Raw genomic sequence first — 19369 nt, 5'->3', positions numbered from 1 at the left:
AGTTTTCTGCATGAGCCCCATGTTAACATCAGCTCACAGATAAGTTCTGAAAATACCAGCCCGAGGTGAAGCAGCAGGACGTGGCTTTCAGGGCAGCATGGAAAGGTGTATAAACCTCTTCCTTTTGACTGTCGTGAGCTCTTCAAATTATCTCAAGTAATCTCATTAAAAGGCATACTTGGATTGCAGCTCTGCTGCAGCCAGCTTGTATGAACACTGGAGCAAAGCTGTGGGAAGTACTTTTACCTATGATTTTTTTTTTTCCATCTGAAACTGATAGAATAATCTTTATCGTGTGGAGGCGTGACAGGAAAATTTGGCTGGCATCTCAGTGCGCTTAAATGCAAAGTCGCTCATTTAACAGGTAATGTCGCACTTGAGTCCTGTGGGAGATTCTTGCTAGTATTGATTTGTATAATTAATGTTTTTACTGATAATTTTAAGAATGAATAAACAGCTTTTTATCTTTAAAACAGACACACGCCATCCAAAGAATCCTCTAGCTATTTCCTGATACACCTCTGTAGGTTGCAGTGAGACTAATAGCTACAGTGTCTCACCTTAACATTCTTCATGAGTCACCTTTTGCAGTAAGAATATATCTTTTCCTCCACTCCCTTGACTCAAGCAGCTAATTTGATTACAGAAAGTCACCTTGTTTCAAAAAAGCTGTATTTTACTGCTTGAAAAGTTATTTTAGTCACCTCGGTTTGTCTTTCTTCTGCAGTTCTTATGTATAATTGTTTTCATATAAGTACAGCCAATTAAAAATGGCCATACCTGCAGTTCTGTTTTTAGATTAGTAAATGCCAGTACTCCAATGAGTGCTGATTGAGAATGACACCAAGTCAAAGTTTTGGCTATACTTTTATTTACTTCACGTACTATGAACATATACATTACATGCTACAAAAAAAATAAAAAAAGACTTTAACTGTCAAGAAAGTGGATAGTGTTATAATACAATGGCACATGTTCATATTTTTCTTCAAACTGGTCTGGTTAGAATCCTTCCCCAAAACCATTAACAAAAACAAAGTGTTTTAAGATGATTAGAAATATTTGCATTATTAACAAATACAATTCAAACAGATTAACAAGATTTAACCAGGTCAAATATTAGTAAAAAGGCTGGGGTTTACCAAAATGAAATATATATTAAAAAACCATAGCAGCCAGTTGTACTTTTTAGTGTGATATAATGTGTAAATGCACCAGAAGAACACAGTGTAATTGAGCATTCTGCTTTCACGGTGTATTTCTAGAAATGATTATTCTAGTTCTAACACCTGCCTATGCACAAGAGACCAAAACCACAGCCAAGTAGAGACAAAAGATTGTGACTGACATTTTTAGCAATGATTTTTTGCACGCATGGGGGAGAAGGGAGGGAACAAATAGAAGAGGATAAACAAAGGCCACAAAAGGATTTAATCTACACGTTCATGAACATATGTTCTACCTATTTTCCTTTAAGAACTTGATAAGTTGAAATGTCTATTTCATCCAACTGCAAACATATTCACTTCTATCACCTATGAAACAAAATCACATTTTGGCTTAGAACTAAATAGTGGAAAACAGTTGCGTTAATGTATCAGTTGACTAAGAAAAATTGCTTGACAAGAACTCAGGATTCTAGTGCAACAGCAGCTATTAAGACTCCTCTCGTTTCCTTTTTTCCCCTCTTTCAAAGTGTGCGATTATTCGCAATTTATACAGTCTTAGAAAAACCCACATCTACAAAATTTGCAGGGTATTTGCTAGTTAATTCAATTTATGTCTTTCGTATTAAAAGGGCAAAATTTGCAGTAACAACTTCTTCCAGCGAAAAGTTCTTTTGGTATCTTAAAATAATTAGCGATTGGAAAGGTACAAACATACGGGCTTTCATTAATTGCAATTAGAAAAAATACTTCAGAACAAACTCTTATTTAGAAAAAAAAAAATCAGTCATAGTAAATATCCAAGTCAGAAGAAAAATACAAAATAGCCTTAAAGAAACCAATGTGTTACAGAACTTAGAGTTAGCTTCTCAATTTTTTTCTTTCTCAAAGTGGATTTTGTACTGAACTAGAAGAGATCCCACAATCACTGGCATATCACCCTTTGAGAAGAGCAACCCAAGCTAGAAGAGCACAGCAATTCCTTTGTTACCGTCCTTCTGTCACCACTGTCACGCCTGTTTTCTCATCACCTTCAGTAGTGCTTAGGAGACCGGTGATGGAAAAGCACAATTAATGTTCACTGGCGTTAGTCTACAGAATATGAGTGTCCATGACCTGAAAATTAGTCAAGACTTGCTGATGGATTAGTTTTGAAGTAAAACAACTAGTACTTAAATAGAACAGAAATATTATCATTTCCAGCATGTTACAGAGTTCTGAGGTAAAGTGTTACCAGTATTGTGTTGTACAGGTCGGTGCCTTGCAGCAACAGCCTTTGCAGGGGGAACAAGCCCTCGCAGCATTTGCAACCGCTGAGCCATTCTGCTCACAGGGTTCCTATCAACCAAACCAATATTTTCCATTTGATACTATTCAGAAAAAAACGGTTCTGTACGGATTACACTGTAGTCAAAGTTACAACATCTGTTTGCTTAAGTTTGGTCACCAGAGTGCTGTGTTTGGAAAACAATCCAGGGTACAGGCAAGAGATAGTTCTTTTAGTGTTTAATTTCAGTTGACAAAACTCACTGAATCCATTCTGATCTGTGTTAGAGAAAACTAGATAATTAGAAAAAGAGACCAAAAAAAAAAAATCAAGCAGTGCATAGTACCATCTATTCAATGCACTGATTTTCATTATAAGCTAGGAAGCCATATTTACTGTATTATGCCTTTTGAGAATCAATCCAGAAGCACACAAGTATTTTCCATTAGTTTATTAAAAATAAAATCCTCATGAATTCACTATCAAATATTTTACAGATGGGAATTAAACCAGAAGAGTCCCCAGAGTAACTTTAAAGTAAAAGTAATATTTGGTTTGTCAGTTCACCATGTTTGAAACTGATTTATACTTTAAGAGTATTGTATAATAGGAGTATTGAAGAATTCTAGAAAAATTAAACTGGCCCTATATAATTTAGTTTTATTGGAAAGCAGCGTCAATATTTTAGTATATTTAGTGAATCACAGACTGCTTTAAAGCTATGCATTAAAGTGCTATGCACATATTTTTCAGCACTGATATGGATGTTTAGACTTCCATAAGCCTTATATTTGTGGGTAAAAAAGATACTGGTGTGTTAATAGAAATTTTAATTTAAAATCAGCTGCTACGTTTGAAGCATCAACAGTACTGAAGAAATCAATCTAGTGTCCACAAACTTCTAGAATTCCAAAGCTGATTTGATCTGTCATATACCATTAAAATGGTAAGCATCTGTATATCGTAAGGCTGTCCCCAACAGGCTCTACATAAACCTGTACTGTGCATAGTTAACTGACCATACAAAGTACGATGCAGCCTTCCTAGGACAGAGAATTCAGGATTTAAAAAAAAAACAATACGGAGAAAGCTCCAGGATAAATTTGTGACATTTCTATGTATTGAATTGTCTAAGGTTGATGTTCATTGCCTGAGGAAGAAGCAACATAAGCAATACGGCCGGAAAGAGCTCTAAATGTTATTGCAACACCTATGTTACTGCTTTCTCCAACTGCTGCCGCTGGCAAGGTCCAGTCTGCCGTGCACATGGACATAAGCAGGCATTACAACCTATAATCATGTACTAGTTCTGCCACTTGACACACAAGTTATCTACTGTCGTACCCTGAATTACATGACCCTTGAATTAAGGAATGGTGGTGTTCAGTCCCAGGGGTTTGCAGGTTATCAGAATGCTTAGGTAAGCAATACCGCTTTCAACATCTTTTGGAACATAGTCTTGATGGCATCTGCAATAAAAACAAGTTGAGATTGTTCCCATCTGTAAGCGCAACTGTTGAGCCACACTCAGCTGAAGTCCTCATCAGGATTCTGTTGATCCAGGAGGCGGACATGTGTGAACGGAAAGTGACCGCGTCTGCCATTACATTCTCCTTCCCACTGACCACTCACATTAATCTTTGTGACCTTCACCAGCTCACCGACCTGCAGGATAAGAAATAAGGAATTGTTACAATTCATAAAAACACATCAGATGAGCTGTTGCCCCCCACCTCTGGTTTCGTATCACCCAAGTGTATCAGATACACTTGTTTTAGTCTTGACCATTTTTGACACACCAGCCTACCACCCAACCTTATTCACTTGCCAAGAAAGTAAAGAGAGAAAGAAGCGAACCTACATTAGGTGAGAATTACCACGTACCTACATTAGGTGAGAAGTGCCTAAATTGAAGCCTGCAATCCAACACGGATCTCTCTTGGGACTTGACATCAGCTGCTGTCCCAAGAAACGCATCTCCCTGAACTGACAGAGGCTTGTACTTCATCAACAGCCTCGTTAGCTGAGGCAAGGCTTGCAAGCTAAACGGCCTTTTAATTTTGAAATTCCACTAATTGCTTTTCAGGTAGTATTGAAAAAGTTCTGGATAAGTAGGATATATATATATATCCACAGATTTAAAACATTGGGAGAATATGCAGGGGAATAAGTAGTGCCGTAAGACTACTCTGTTCTTACTCTGAGCATCCACTTCCACAACCAGCTACTACCAGAGGCAAGGCCAGATGATCTTTCAGTCTTGTCCACCATGGATTTCTCACATAAATAAATTCCATGGGTTTAGTAAAGGCAACTGATGCCCTCTCCCTCTCATAACTGCCTTTAACACTGACTTAGGGTATCATTAGTGTTATTGTTCACCGTCCCCCCAAGCACAGCACTTCAAGATCAACACTGTATCCTGCTACAAAGCCAGATTTGTCCCAGGCTTCATCAGAAGTTTTAAAACTAAATATATCCCACATGCTTCAAAGCAAAATTGAAGGTTCATGTGAAGGCTTCTGTATGCTGTGGTTCTATTCCAAGTATTCTATGATGACCAGGAGCCAGCACTGGGCCCTTGTGGCCAGGAAGGCCAATGGCATCCTGAGGTGGATTAGAAGGGGGGTGGTCAGTAGGTCCAGAGAGGTTCTCCTGCCCCTCTACTCCGCCCTGGTGAGACAACACCTGGAATATTGTGTCCAGTTCTGGGCCCCTCAGTTCCAGAATTGGAATTGGTCCCTTCCAATCCCTAACATTCTGTGATTCTGTGTGAATCTATTCCTCTTTGGTAAGGTCAAGATGGCAGAGTTCTGCTACTGTTACAAAGAAAAAACATAAATCGATCAATCTTGGAGTCATTCACCACACAGATCTTCCCTTTTTCTCCTCTATTTTCTCTTAACTAATACAGACTGACAACTCCTCAAATAGGTCCAGTTACAAGCAAAATAAAAGTTAGGTTCTGCTGCTGAATCTTTTTTCTGTAATACAGCCGAGCCTTTATTAGAACATCATTTGCCCTGCTCCTCCTTCCTTGAGCCCTTCAAAACCACGTCAGTTTAAAAATAACAGTACAGACACTCTGTTTGCAACTTGGGCCAAAAATGTTTGATGTTAAGAATCTATTTTCCTAAGAGACACAGTGGGATCCACCCCCACGTAGGAATATTGCCAGATTTAAGGATAAGAGTTTTCATTTGGAAAGAATCCCACTTTCTATATTTATAGTTATTACGAGGTCTGGGCAAAAATGGACTGATAAGATTTGCATAATAATTTCTACTAAGTTATCTAAGGAAGAGATCTCTAAATACACAGAAAAGGAACACCACAAAGTGAAAGGGAATGTGAAAAAAGGAGACAACAAGAAACAGTGCTTTGATAGACAGGATGAAGAAAAACTTGGAGAAAATGAAGGGCATATTGCTATTTTTTCCAGTACAGACATTGAAAGCAACTCAGTAACATTGTGATTTGAAATGATAAAAGCTTCAAAGAAGCTAGGAAGACCTTCTAGAAGCAGTGATAAACTAAAATTTCCTAATCTTATATACAGAATACAGAACCTCCACTATTATTGCATTTCGTAAATGCAGAGCTGTATCAATACAGGAATAAATCACCCTAACCAAGAGGTTCAACACATCAACTACTAAGTATTTACAAGGTCTACAAAGGCCATTGTTCTAATATAAAGGTAAAAAGATGCCATAAATCTTTCTTACATCCTCACACAGATGGGCAGAGCCCACATGCTTCTCAATTTTTTCCTCCCACAACTTCCAGCTATCCAGCCTATTATCAAGAGTTAGTAAAAGACACTAGTGGTGCAAACTAGCTCAGAACAGAGAGAGACTCTCCATGAAACTATACTTTCTAAACTACAGTTGACAGATCACGTGAGTTTTAGTGAGGACTGAACAGGTCCTGTCTGACCAACCTGATCTCCTTTTATGATCAGGTGACCCACCTGGTGGATGAGGGGAAAGCTGTAGCTTTGGTCTATCTGGACTTCAGCAAAGACTTTGACACTGCCTCCCATAACATACTCCTGCAAAAGCTGGTAGTCCATGGCTTGGACAAGCGCACTCTCTGCTGGGTTAAGAACTGGCTGGAGGGCCAGGCCCAGAGAGAGCTGGTGAATGGGGCTGCATCCAGCTGGCAGCCAGTCACTAGTGGTGTCCCCCAGGGGTCAGTGTTGGGTCCAGCCCTGTTTAACACCTTTATTGATGATTTAGATGAGGGGACTGAGACCATCATCAGCAAATTTGCTGATGACACCAGGTTGGGAGGGAGTGTCAACCTGCTGGAAGGCAGGAGGGCTCTGCAGAGGGATCTGGATAGACTGGAAAAATGGGCCGATTCCAATGGGATGAAGTTCAACAAGGCCAAGTGCTGGGTGCTGCACTTTGGCCACAACAACCCCCTGCAGCGCTCCAGGCTGGGCACAGAGTGGCTGGAGAGCAGTCAGGCAGAAAGGGACCTGGGGGACTAATGGACAGGAAGCTCAACATGAGCCAACAGTGTGCCCAGGTGGCCAAGAAGGCCAATGGTATCCTGTCCTGTATCAAAAATAGCGTGGTCAGCAGGACAAGGGCAGTGATCCTTCCCCTGTACTCTGCATTGGGGAGGCCATGCCTGGAGTATTGTGTTCAGTTCTGGGCCCCTCAGGTCAGGAAAGACATTGAAGTGCTGGAGAGAACAGCAACAACACTGGTGAAGGGACTTGATCACAAGAGCTATGGGGAGAGGCTGAGGGAGCTGGGGTTGTTTGGTCTGGAGAAGAGGAGGCTTAGAGCTGAGCTCAGCACTCTCTAGAACTACCTGAAGGGCAGTTCTAGCCAGGTAGGGATTGGTCTCTTCTCCCAGGCAGTCAGCAATAGGACAAGGGGGCATGGGCTTAAACTCTGCCAGGGGAAATTTAGGCTGGATATTAGAAAGCAATTCTTTGCAGAGAGAGTGGTCAGGCATTGGAATGGCTGCCCAGGGAGGTGCTGGACTCACCGTCCTTGGAGGTTTTGAAACTGAGATTGGACATGGCACTTAGTGCCATGATCTAGTCAATGGACTGGAGTTGGACCAAGGGTTGGACTTGATGATCTCTGAGGTCTTTTCCAACCCAGTCGATTCTGTGATTCTGTAACAGATCAGCCATGGCATTCACGAGCTGTTCTTTAGCACATAAAGGATTTTGTTTTTACTCAACATTGCTTATGACGGCCTACATTATCAGTGTTTCCTCTATTCCATTCCATGCTACCAAACTGTGAGTTGGGAAGTATTGTGGGCTTCTAAGTGAAATAAAATGTGAAATTAAGCTTAAGAGAACACTGATAGCACACTAATAAATGAAAGCTTAAAAACAAAATCCAGAAAGAAAACCAAAAGCTTTTGATAAGTGTGCCACAACATAATCTTCAATGGCTCAAAGAAAATCTAACATCTGGTAATTGAAACAGTCCACAAAGACTTCCAGGATTATTTCCAAGCTCCAGGATGTGGCTGGGTGGAGCGAGTGAGAAAAAGAGGGAAAGAGACAGCATTAATACAGGCTGTATGAAAGTCCAAAGGTTAAAATCTTTGCATGTTTCCCCAGAATTAATGAGTTGACATAAATCTGTATACATGCTTCTCAACCTAAAAATTTACATACTGTATCCTGGCTCTCTTTTGGTTCAGAAATGTAACAGAACATACAGTAACTCAGAAGATATTTACATTGCTTCACTAAACAAATTTTTACCGGCAGTGGGTAATAATTTTACATCCCCAGGATGTACATCAGTTATCCCATCTGTAGGATGTGCTGCATTTGCCAACGCTGTACTAAAGACACATCCCTATAGCTGCCACATCACTGAAATAGTGAAGTGCCTTTTGTGCTATGCAAGATTAAACAAAGTATTTGAGAGTGAAGAGGAGATGCTCTGACTCAGCACAGAAACTGTTTTTTCCCAAGTACTTAAAATGTTATATAAACAGGAAGTCAATTAGGTATCAGGAAATTCCAGAGCCTTTAGCTCAAAGAAATCCTAGATTAAAGGATACAATTTACATATCATCCTAAGGCAAAGGTCTGCCACCGAAAATACCTTCATCTCAATTTCCTCAAATGTAACTTGGGGGGTAACTTTCTGATGTGTAGATAGAGCACTCTGATCTCCTTTTTAAGAGGGGGGAAAAAAAAATCTAAAAAGGCACATACAAGTATTTGATCATATCAGTAAGTGAATCAAACTTAGGGAAACTCACTGCTTTATTACAAATCATACTCTATCAATCACTGCTTTACACGAGACCTCTCTAATGAATTGTAATGTATATTCCTGCTTCACAAACTAGATCACAGAATCACAGAATGTCAGGGATTGGAAGGGACCTCGAAAGCTCATCCAGTCCAGTCCCCCCGCCAGAGCAGGAACACCCAGATGAGGTTACACAGAAAGGTGTCCAGGTGGGTCTGAATGTCTCCAGAGTAGGAGACTCCACAACCTCCCAGGGCAGCCTGTTCCAGTGTCTGGCACCCTCACTGAGAAGAAGTTTCTTCTCAAATTTAAGTGGAACCTCTTGTGTTGCAGTTTGAACCCACTACCCCTTGTCCTATCCTTGGTTGTCACCGAGAAGATCCTCATGATGCTCACTCTTTAGATATCTGTAAACATTAATGAGGTCACCCCTTGGTCTCCTCCAAGCTCCAGAGCCCCAGCTCCCTCAGCCTTTCCTCATAAGGGAGATGCTCCACTCCCTTCAGCATCTTTGTTGCCCTGCGCTGGACTCTCTCCAGCAGTTCCCTGTCCTTCTGGAACTGAGGGGCCACAACTGGACACAATATTCCAGATGTGGTCTCACCAGGGCAGAGTAGAGGGGCAGGAGAACCTCTCTGACCTACTGACCACCCCCCTTCTAATCCACCTCAGGATGCCATTGGCCTTCCTGGCCACAAGGGCCCAGTGCTGGCTCATGGTCACCCTGCTGTCCCCAGGACCCCCCAGGTCCCTTTCCCCTACGCTGCTCTCTAATAGGTCATTCCCCAACTTATAGTGGAACCTGGGGTTGTTCCTACCCAGATGCAAGACCCAGAGTAATCTGCTTGAGGTCAAGATGTTACAGCAAAACCCTATGTGTGATCATTATCTTAGCCTATGTAATTTTAAAGTGACTACCAATGTTTCCATTGATTGCTTTTAAACTGCTGACAGATTGAGAAAACAAAACAAAAACCACCCAACAAACAACCCAACACACCTTTTAAAGATTGGGGTGAGGCAAGCCACACTGAACACAGGTTCAGAGACACAACTTATGAACTGTTCCCGCTCCCTCCCCCCTAAAATAAAGACTTAACAAGTGAAAAGATGGATGGGGAAACAATTATGTTAGTGATGTTTAACAAAAGACATGATATTGGTTCAGTAACCTAAACATGCTATTATAAAAGTCTAGTCTACAAGTGACTCTAGTCACTTATTAATTAAAAAAAAAGGCTTTTTCCATAACTCATTAATCATGATGTAAAACAAGTATTACAATGCTTTTCCCTTTCTTATTCCTACAAAACTATCATGTGATTGAAAGGGAAATCCCTTGAACAGATCTCTTCTTTCTCAATTTTGCCCATTATGTACCTCCAAAGCCAAGGCTGTCTTGTCGTAGGCATTAGGGACTCGCTTCTGGATAACCCGGGCATAAATAGGGCCATTCTGAAGGTTAGGGAGCGGAGTGTTGATGCTGGGCTGGGCATAGGGCCCTGGCTCCGGCCCACCCAGGGGCTGTGGGTGGGAACTATCCTGGTTACCTCCAATGACAGTAGATACTGAAGCAGAAGAAGGTCTATACTTCTCGACGTAAGGAACAGGTATCATTCCCCTCTTCCCTTCGCTGTCTTCTGCATTCCACCATTGCTCTTCAGGTTTATCCCGGATTCTCAGTATGTCTCCTTTCTTAAATGGAAGATCTTCTTCATCGTTTCCATTAAAGTCAAAGAGAGCTCGCACAAATTCAGCTTCCTCCTGCCTGAGGATAACGCCGCTATTCTGCCTGGATCGGGAAACTGGTTCTATCAAGGTTGTAGTGTCCAAATAGTGTATTTTGTAGAATTCCAGTAAAGCTGGCAAAGAATCAAACTCTTGGTCACCTATTCGAAATCTGGTGGGATTCAACCCTGAAAGAAGAAGGCAATATGTCAAAGAGAGCATACAACAGTTACAACTGAAAATTAAACATTTGAAAGGATTAATACATTTACAGATAAGTAACTTGATATTGAATTTTATCATCTTTAGATCAACACTCATCATATTCAGCTCTTTTGTGTATTTCTAATCACAGGCAGCACTATTGTGATTGTATTGATAGAGTTTTATTTTAAAAGATTTTATCAAGGAAAAAAGAAATTGTTTGGCATTGCCAGACTTCCTGAATTCGGATAAAAATACCTTGTTTCTTTGAATGTTATACTACGGACCCAACAGATAAGGATGTTCAGCACATCTGAGTTTCTCAGGAGCCTACACAATTTTCAGTATGAGACAACTGCTTTTTTTCCTGTTTTATAGTCTAATCTAGAAAGCAAATTAAATTTTGGTACAATTTCAAGGAAGAGGTGTTTGTTGTTTTTTTTTTTTTTAAAGCCTCTCTCTTGCAGTTCAAAGTTATTTCAAAAGGACAACACTGCAAGAAAGGTTATTTAACTGTTGTAAAGTATCTTGTGCTAAAGGCATGGACACTATAGAAAACCGCTTAGCACAGCAACAATTTATGTGAATGAGCAAATGAAGTTATTTTTCGTTATGATAAAAGGTACCATTAGAGAAAATTATGTATGTTTTACGCAATACAAAGCAACACCATCATTTTTCACAACGGACATAATTCAGTGTTCAATCTCAAGTCTTGTTGTTTCTTTCCCTTGTTTGTCAGATGGAGCCTAAGCTATGAATCTGGACCTCAAATACATTAAAATACATTAAAATGTTCATCAGAAGTATCAAAGTGCAGGTATCCATTTCAGTTTTCAATCTGTGTCCTGCACTTTTTTTTCCATTTTATGTTCTTCGGGCTCAGCTGGGGAAAAACATACGCACGATGTTCTATTTCCACCATACACTGTGTAATCAGCTATGGGAAGAATTGTGGAAGGCTGGGGGAGGGCAGTGGAGAGGAAAAGATTTATGCTTTAATGAGTAACTCTTTTAGCAAGAAAGAGATGCTTACTTTGCAAGTCTGTGTCTCTGCAGGGAATATCTAACAGTTCCGAGACTTAGCTCTCGAGTACAAAGCTAGAAGAATTCCTCAAGCTGTCACTGATCCAAAACCCCCTCCAAAGTAGCGCTGTCAGCACAGAAAGCCAACATTACAAGAATTTCTTTCAAGAGAGCAAAAAGGGGGTTCTAATAGAGAAAAGGGCAAATTCAATAAGACCAACATAGACAAACACCCGATAAATAAGTTTTGAAGTATCCTGAAGGAGCATAAACATCAGTGAAGCTGGTTACAGGAAATTCAAAGAAGCAGAACTAAGTAATTGGAAAATGCACATTTGCATGCATTAACAACCCTGAAAAGAATTTCAAAAGAAATCCGCACAAATGCAATGAGCCAAACCCCAAAAAACAATACCCTCCAAAAATCACAAACAAACCCACAAAACACAAAGTGGCATCACCAAGAGATAAGGAAGCTAGTATAAATATCAGTAAGAAATAGGAACCCAAAACAGAAAGAGAAGATTCCACCTTAATCTCCCAAAGCATAATGCTGAAAAGATGCAAAACCCTCTCAGCCTTTGTTGATGAGATGTACCTTCCAACTATAGACTTAGCAGGAACTCTAGAATTTAATCTCAGTGGCAGTTTCGTAGCTCTGTGGTCTCACAGGAGACGACTTCTGGCTGGACAGACAGCACCTCAAAACAGTCTGCTACAGGATTTGATCTGGGAATTCTGCACTTCCACTAGCACTGGAAGTGGGAAACTGTGCTTTGTATAAGTGGTATAGACATCAAGTTTCAAACAAACCCAGTGACAGAAACATGAGCGTATATCTGCTACTATTTTAGATGTGAACCTTTAAGCATCAAGACTTATGTAGACACTTAAGTCAAAAGAAAAAGTCATAGAAACTTTTAGGGGATGAGGGCAGCAAAGATCTTTGAAATCAACATTCTAAAAGACATTTTGGAGAACTGAAGAAGAATGGGAGAACATAGGCCATCCAAATACATTGTAGGATCAGAAAGATGAGTGGAGCCCTTGACCGGACAAATAGATAAGCATCAGAACGGAGAACACAAAGAGAACACTCCTATGTGGTAACATGCACTTCTGATGCTTTTGTTTTAAAAGAAAACAGAAAGTAGTTACAAAAGTCAAAGGTGTGGGGAAGCTCTTTGCAACAAAAAATGTACAAGCTGAATCTAAATTACTAAAGAACATGAAGAAGGTGACCTGGTTACTGGAGAATTTACATAGATAACTTGTAAATTCAGCCAAAATAGGCAAAAAAAGGACTGAACAGTAGAAAGGTGCAGGCTGGAAATAAAACACAACTACACCTTACCAAGCAGGCAGTAAACTCTCCATCAGGCTAAGTAGTTTGTGTATACCCTTGTTCAGCTAAAAGGTAATGAGCCAAATGCTCACTTACTTAGCAAGGAAATAATTCTATTCACTGTGGGCTTCAAAGTTTTGTCACTCCCTGGTATAATGAAATCCAAAGATTAACAGATTTCAGGCCCAGAGGAATTCCTCAGCTTCTTGTTTGAAATGCAACACTTCTCACACCTGTAGGCCAACAGAAAAACTAAGGCAAGATCTACCACAAGAACAAGTTACAGCAACAAGGCAAGTGGTTGTTGGAGAAGTACAGTTGTTTTCCTTCACAATTCTGGAACAGTTCTCTTGAAGGCACAAGTCGGAGCAGCACATTGTTCGTATCTTCTGAGGGCTCTCAGGAAGAGAAGGCATGTAAAGGTAAGTCTGGCTACTGGAGGAACTTTAGTCACTTCCTATTGAAGTTGGACAACCAGAGCTCTAGAAATTCTCTTCCCTTGTCCCCAGCTCTGCACTGTCGCAGGAGAAATAGCTGCTCAGCTCACACCTCTACCAGCAGCACTGCTCTGCTCTGTAAGATGACTCCTTTGAATGAGAAGCACAAAGGGCTGACTATCATCTTACTTATTCCATCCTAGCTCCATCTGTGCTGGGACTTAGCCTGATTCCATGCATTTTAATGCATCAGAACAGCTAGTGAAACCTCTGCTCTCGGGAAGGTGAGGAAAGAGTTAAAATCCAAAGTGTCCCAGAATTAAAGAAAGTTTCAAATCTGGACTCTGTCAGTTCTCTGTTTACACTTCACCTTCCCTCCTGAAAAAACACTTTCACACTGCGTTGGCTCCATGTCAGCCTGGAAAAGATTGCTTATGTATGTTTTCAATATTGTACAGATACTGGTAGAGGTATAAAACACCTAATATTCTACTTTTTGAAAGTGCAGGCAGGTGGCATAACCACAAAGCAACTTTTCACTTTCTCAGACGTCTCAGGGGTTTTACACGTTTCTCTTCGCTCCAATTGTGTTAGAGCCACTCAGCACTTAGCCCTTTATTCCAAAGCACTGGTAAGCTTTCATTTTCAGGGCAGGGAAGACATCATAGAAATACAGGTTTTCATTTTCATTTTTAGATCTAGTCTGTAAGATGCCTCCTTCTTCCCCCCCCAATTTCTGAAGCATGTTCTAGGCAAGAAATGCTGTTCTTGTCATGCAGGGTACTGAGACACAAGGCTCTCGTTACAGAGGAAGACAGCACAGTGTGCATTTGCCAAACTATTGCTAGAAAACCCTATACTATGTAATTAACGTAGTAAAGTTGTTCTTCTTAATGGTTTAGCTTGACCACAATAAATAAGCATGACAATTTGCAAACATTTACCTCGTTTTACTGCATTAGCTTCCCTAGCCAAACGTGAAATCTTCTACCAATGTTTCCATCTCCCTCCCATTGCAGAACATTCCCCCACTTACTTTTTTTCTGAAAGAAAAACTTAATTACACTTCAAGTATAATTTAATACACACCCCCCCCTTGCCTTCTTTCATTGGTTTGAGTGTGAAAAGAGAGCAGTATCAGCACAGAGGCATGATTTATTTAAAACTACTAAAATCTTAGCATAGGAGTATCTATGGTGCAGGAGTGATGCGTCACCTACCCTAATAATATCCAGCAGAAAAAAAGAAACAAAAAAAAAGACCAGCCAAAACATAATTATACTTTTAACATATATTAAGCCTAATGTGCCAACAGTCTACATAGCTATAACAGGAGCTGCTCTTCTAAAACAGATAAACATTTAAAATAGAAGAGAATTACCTAAGGGGCATCTAATGTTTTTTCAAAAGAACAGCAAAACTCCAGAATGTTTTAATGCTCATAACACAAGCCAGCCCATAGAATGCCACAAAGCATTACTGAGCTTAAGAGTGTAACACAATAACAAAAGTTAGAATGGCTGCATACTAAAGTGATACCACACGAACAGGAAAAACGCTGTTTTTCAAGAGATTCCAGAAAACAACTGCCCAGAAGGCACACATACTCCAGTGTTTTTCATCACTACTGTCTTTAAAATCCAAACAGGATGGATTCCACAACAAACCATCCTCATAACTCGTTCTGCTCTATGTAACACTAGCCATGCATTTCAATGATTCCTGCATCAAGCGTCCGCAAACCTACGGCAATAAACCTCTGTCTTCACAGACACGAAACAATGGGGATTCCACCACGTCTTGTGGCAAACCATTTTACTACCCACAGCAGTAACGACTTCCACTTCCAGCCGAATTCAGCCACCTTTAACTTCTACCTTGTGAGCTTTTTGTGACTTGAACGCACTCTGCAGCTGAAGTAGGTCCCTGGGACAAACATGCAACATGAGGCTTTCCCAAATTTGCAAATTTTCCCCCAGAAGGGGAAATTACTGTGTAACAGTGTAAACCTACTGGCAACAGGTTTGTTTCTTCTTAGATCATCTCCTTCTCAGTCAACTACAGCCTGTGCAGAGACCGAGAAATCTTTTCTATAACAAGTATTGTTGCATCTTCCCAGTACAGGTCTCTTATTCCAACCACAGATTTACATCAGAAAGTGACTGTCTAGTAGCAATTCATACACTGTTTACCTTCCACCAAATAAGTTCACCAAAGCTCTTATTACATAGGTTTACTGTGCTTCAAAATTACATAGCGGTTCCTTTCTGAGATGCTAAGCAGTACGCTCACAGCATTTTGTGTGCATTAATATTCAAACTTGAGTAGTTCTGCTACCAACTTCAGTAATGCCCCAGCAGGGATAGTGCTGCCTTTGTGTCACACGTTCTTACATGTCTCAGGACACAGCGTCACTGTGGCTCTTGTTCATCTAGTTACACTTGTACCTGCAAAAGTGCTGCTTCTCATGGTACAGTTTCCTCTCTGACACAACCAGGATCTTCTGCTCTATCAGCCTTGAAAACATTGTTTTCATATCAGATGTAAGGTTGTTGAGGAATAGTACCAAGTCTTTCCTCTCACCACACAGGGGAAAAAAAAAATGAACTTAATATCTATTGATTTAAGGGAACAATTGACTTTACATTCTCAAAGAGTTCTCACTACTGTGCACATAATACTTTGATCTGTGACTCAAAACCTAGCCTCAGTCTGCCTTCTAATACAAAGTTATCTTGTCAGAATTCTGACTTTTCAATGACACTTCCACAGAACCACCCCAAGCTGCGATGACACGCAAAATTATTAACTACAGATAACTGCTTTATGAACACAAAAGCCCGTGTGAACGCTGTGGCTGCAGGACCTTTCCGGTATGTTTAACTAGACCAGGTCGCTGGAAGGCAGGTGCAGACAGCTCAGCTCACTCAGGAGCTGCAAAACGCGACTTAATTCCACTACAAAGAACTTGAGGCCTGCAAACCCCGCCCGGGAGGGGAGCGGAGCGGAGCCGCCCGTGGGAGGCGCGGGCCGGGCCCGGCTGCCCCCGCTGCCCCCCCAGCCCTGGGGGTCACTCACCCGGGGCCCCGGGGCCCTCGCCGCCGGCCCGCCGGCCTCCCGCCGGCCCCAAGCTGTTGACGATGTAGTGCGAGACACGGGAGCTCTCGGACACCGAGAGCACGTAGTCGCCGGGGATGGTGCCCGAATCGCGCACCAGGAAGGTCCCGTGGCGCTGCCCCTGCAGCAGCGACACCGCGTCGGCCCGGCTCAGCCGCCCCCAGTACCAGCTCGCCCGGTCCTCGCAGTCGAACTGTCCGGCCATGGGGGCCGCCCGCCCGCAGGCCGCACTCGCTGCGCCCCCTCCACCGCGGTGCCCCCGCTCCGCGCCCAGCCCTGCCACCCAAAATGGCGGCCCCTGCCCTGACCTCACCTACCGGATGTGACCGCACGAGGGAGACGTAGGGAAAGGCGTGGCGTCATCTCCGCGCGCGGCCCGGGGCGGGGCTGCGCATGCGCGCGGCGGGCTGGCGTGGGAGGCGGGAGCGCGGCGCTGCGGGGAGCGGGAGGTGCGTTCGCTCCCTGTGAAGGTGTCGGCGGGGACTGTCCGTCACCGGGATGGGCTGCTCCGGGTACCTGAGCGCAGCAGCGACCGCCTCCAGCGCCGGTCTCTCCTCACGCCTTCCCGGTGCTCTCCCGTCCCGGCGGGAGGAAGGGCTGAGGGCGCTGGTGTAGCCCGGCCTCTGCCCCAGGGTGCGCCAGGACTTGTCTCTGGTTGGTACATCCCCTGAAGGGTAACCCCCGAGCGTCCCAGTTCCCTCCTGTGGTAGCATGTGAGGCCAGGTTTGTCTGCACATTAAGGTGCAGCTCACCGTGTTTTTTCCTCCAGAGCTTCACCAGCGCTTTTCCTGCTCTCATCTTCCCTGCCAGCTGCACATTCCCACCCCAACAGCGCAGCTGTTTTCATGGGACTGCAGGTTGAATTGGGCCAACGAGCTGTTCGGGGTTAAAAATAGCCCTGCAAAAATTTATGTGGGGCAGTTCACTGAGTGCGTTACCACAGGGGCCTGCAAAAAGGCAGGAGTTTAAGTTCTGCTGGTGCCACAGAGGAATATGTGTGCACATGCACAAATGAGGAGCGATGTCTATAAGAATAGAGCACTGTTTACCACTTTTAGATTGTTCTCCAACTTCTCTTAAATTCCAGAGTAATGTCTATAGAGCCTGGATAAATGTATTTCAAATTCTGTTCCAGCTCTGAGCTTTTCCCAGAAAGGAATGTCCTTTTCCAACTGTGTGGTCTCCATGTGCATAAACACAATGTTAGAGCACAGCTGTCCTTAACCGTGCAGGTGCTGTGTCCTGCCTGGCTGAACAAGCATCTCCGCTTTCCTGTGGAGCACTTTGGAGCCCTGTAACTGCCTCATCTCTGGGACTTTGGCATTGTGTCATGTAACTAGGGGCGTGTTAACCTCCGCAATATCACTGTGAGAAAATATTCTGTCTTACAGGTGAGAGCCTGTGGTTAAGAAAACATCAGGTGCTTGATTTCAGCTTATCTGATGGTTTCACAAAGTAACATCCTTCTTCTGGTGATCCTGTCCTCTCTGCAGGTGGACTGTAGGTAGGAGCTCAGCTTTGGTTTTCTCTGCTGGGAATCTTGCTGCAAGAGTTCCCTCTGGTGGTCAGAAACTGGGAAATAACTAACACTTTTCTACCTTAAGCTGCTGCTTTTGCCACTTTTATGCTGGCATGGCTTCTTATTCAGTCACTCTCTGGCCTTCCTTATTTGTAACAGCCTTTCTTACTTCAGGCTTCTCCAGAAAATGACTGGTAACCTTTTCCAAATTCCTTTTTCCTCCAATATTTAACCTCTGTGCTCCTCAGTTTTCTACCCTTGACACATCCTTTCCGCACAAAGGCCACAATAAAGGTGGAGCCCAAACTTGCTTCCTATGCTGGTCTTGCAGAGAGAGGGATTGAAGCCTGAGCCAAATGTCAAATTAAAACTCTTGGCCACAGTCTCAGAAGAATAAAACTAAATCAGTTTGTAATTCTGAAGAATTCACTGTTAACAAGATTCTGAAAAAGTAAAATTTTGACAGAATATTCCATTCCTACCTGGCAGGAAAAGCCCCACCAGCACCCAGTCCCAGTTTTCCTTGCCTGATTTTATTGTCCCTACCAGCCCATGGATCTTTTTTTTTTTCCTAAGGAGCTCTAAAACTTAAGCCACAGTTAATTGGTACAAAGTTTCTTGCCTGAATTCAACAAGTCTTGAGATTCTGCTGAGCGGAGAAGGCTATAGGGTAGCTGCACTCTGTCCTAGGTGACATTCAGGGATGTTAAAAAACAAAATAAGGAAACATCTGGGGTGACAGAAGGCTTCATCTGCTAACGATGGCAGTGCAAAGCAGCCCCGTGTCACGCAGTCCTGCCCCAACTGGTACTTTGAAGGCTCAGACTTTGTAAATCTGGTCTAGATCTCAAACATCAATACTGCGCCCTACTTAGAAAATTAAAACTAAAGTAGGAAAAGCTGCATCTTTTCGTTTCTTTACCCCATGACCTCCAGAAATAGCTTTTCTGCCACAGAAATGTGTTTCCTCTTGCAATTATTTCCGAACTTGCTCCTCGTGGGAGGCGTCTGTGTCCTGTTTACTCCTTATGTTCGTGTTACATGTGCGTGGCCTCTGCCACAACTGTGCACACCTGGCTTGGAAGCGTCACCCGTGCTGGTGGTTCCTGCCAGATGCTGGTGGCAACGTGATGTCACCACCCAATATAGCACTTCAGGGTGACCGCAGGTGACATCAGCTTATTGTGCACGGATTGGTAAAAATAAATAAGCTTGGAGTGCGTGACGGGCAGCGAGAAGTTATATTAGTCCCGCTGGGTTATGCATAAAGGGAGGAGCCTTCATGTTGCCAGCTGCAAAATTCCTTCTTAGC

General features: G+C 42.6%; 1 protein-coding gene across 3 annotated transcripts; it reads right to left on the bottom strand.

Annotated features, from left to right (window-relative positions):
- Positions 1–848: 848 nt before the first annotated feature.
- Positions 849–16840, bottom strand: CRK (CRK proto-oncogene, adaptor protein). Of its 3 annotated transcripts, XM_082068155.1 has the most exons (4): positions 16500–16840; positions 10062–10597; positions 5217–5249; positions 4142–4984 (listed from the first exon to the last, which is right to left on the bottom strand). In XM_082068155.1, exons 1-4 carry the CDS (start codon positions 16741–16743, stop codon positions 4859–4861), a joined length of 939 nt encoding a protein of 312 aa, XP_081924281.1. In that variant the 5' UTR covers positions 16744–16840; the 3' UTR covers positions 4142–4858. The 3 variants fall into 3 exon arrangements, with proteins under 3 accessions (XP_081924279.1, XP_081924280.1, XP_081924281.1); XM_082068153.1 differs by lacking the exons at positions 4142–4984; positions 5217–5249 and adding an exon at positions 849–4098; XM_082068154.1 differs by lacking the exons at positions 4142–4984; positions 5217–5249 and adding an exon at positions 3955–4098 and having other exon boundaries at positions 10232–10597.
- Between the last annotated feature and the right edge of the window lie 2529 nt (positions 16841–19369).

The sequence above is a fragment of the Streptopelia decaocto genome (genome assembly GCF_964273445.1).
Source record: "Streptopelia decaocto genome assembly, chromosome: 18".
NCBI lineage: Eukaryota > Metazoa > Chordata > Aves > Columbiformes > Columbidae > Streptopelia > Streptopelia decaocto.
Note: the sequence above shows the minus strand (reverse complement) of the source record. Positions and strands in the feature narration are given on the sequence as shown.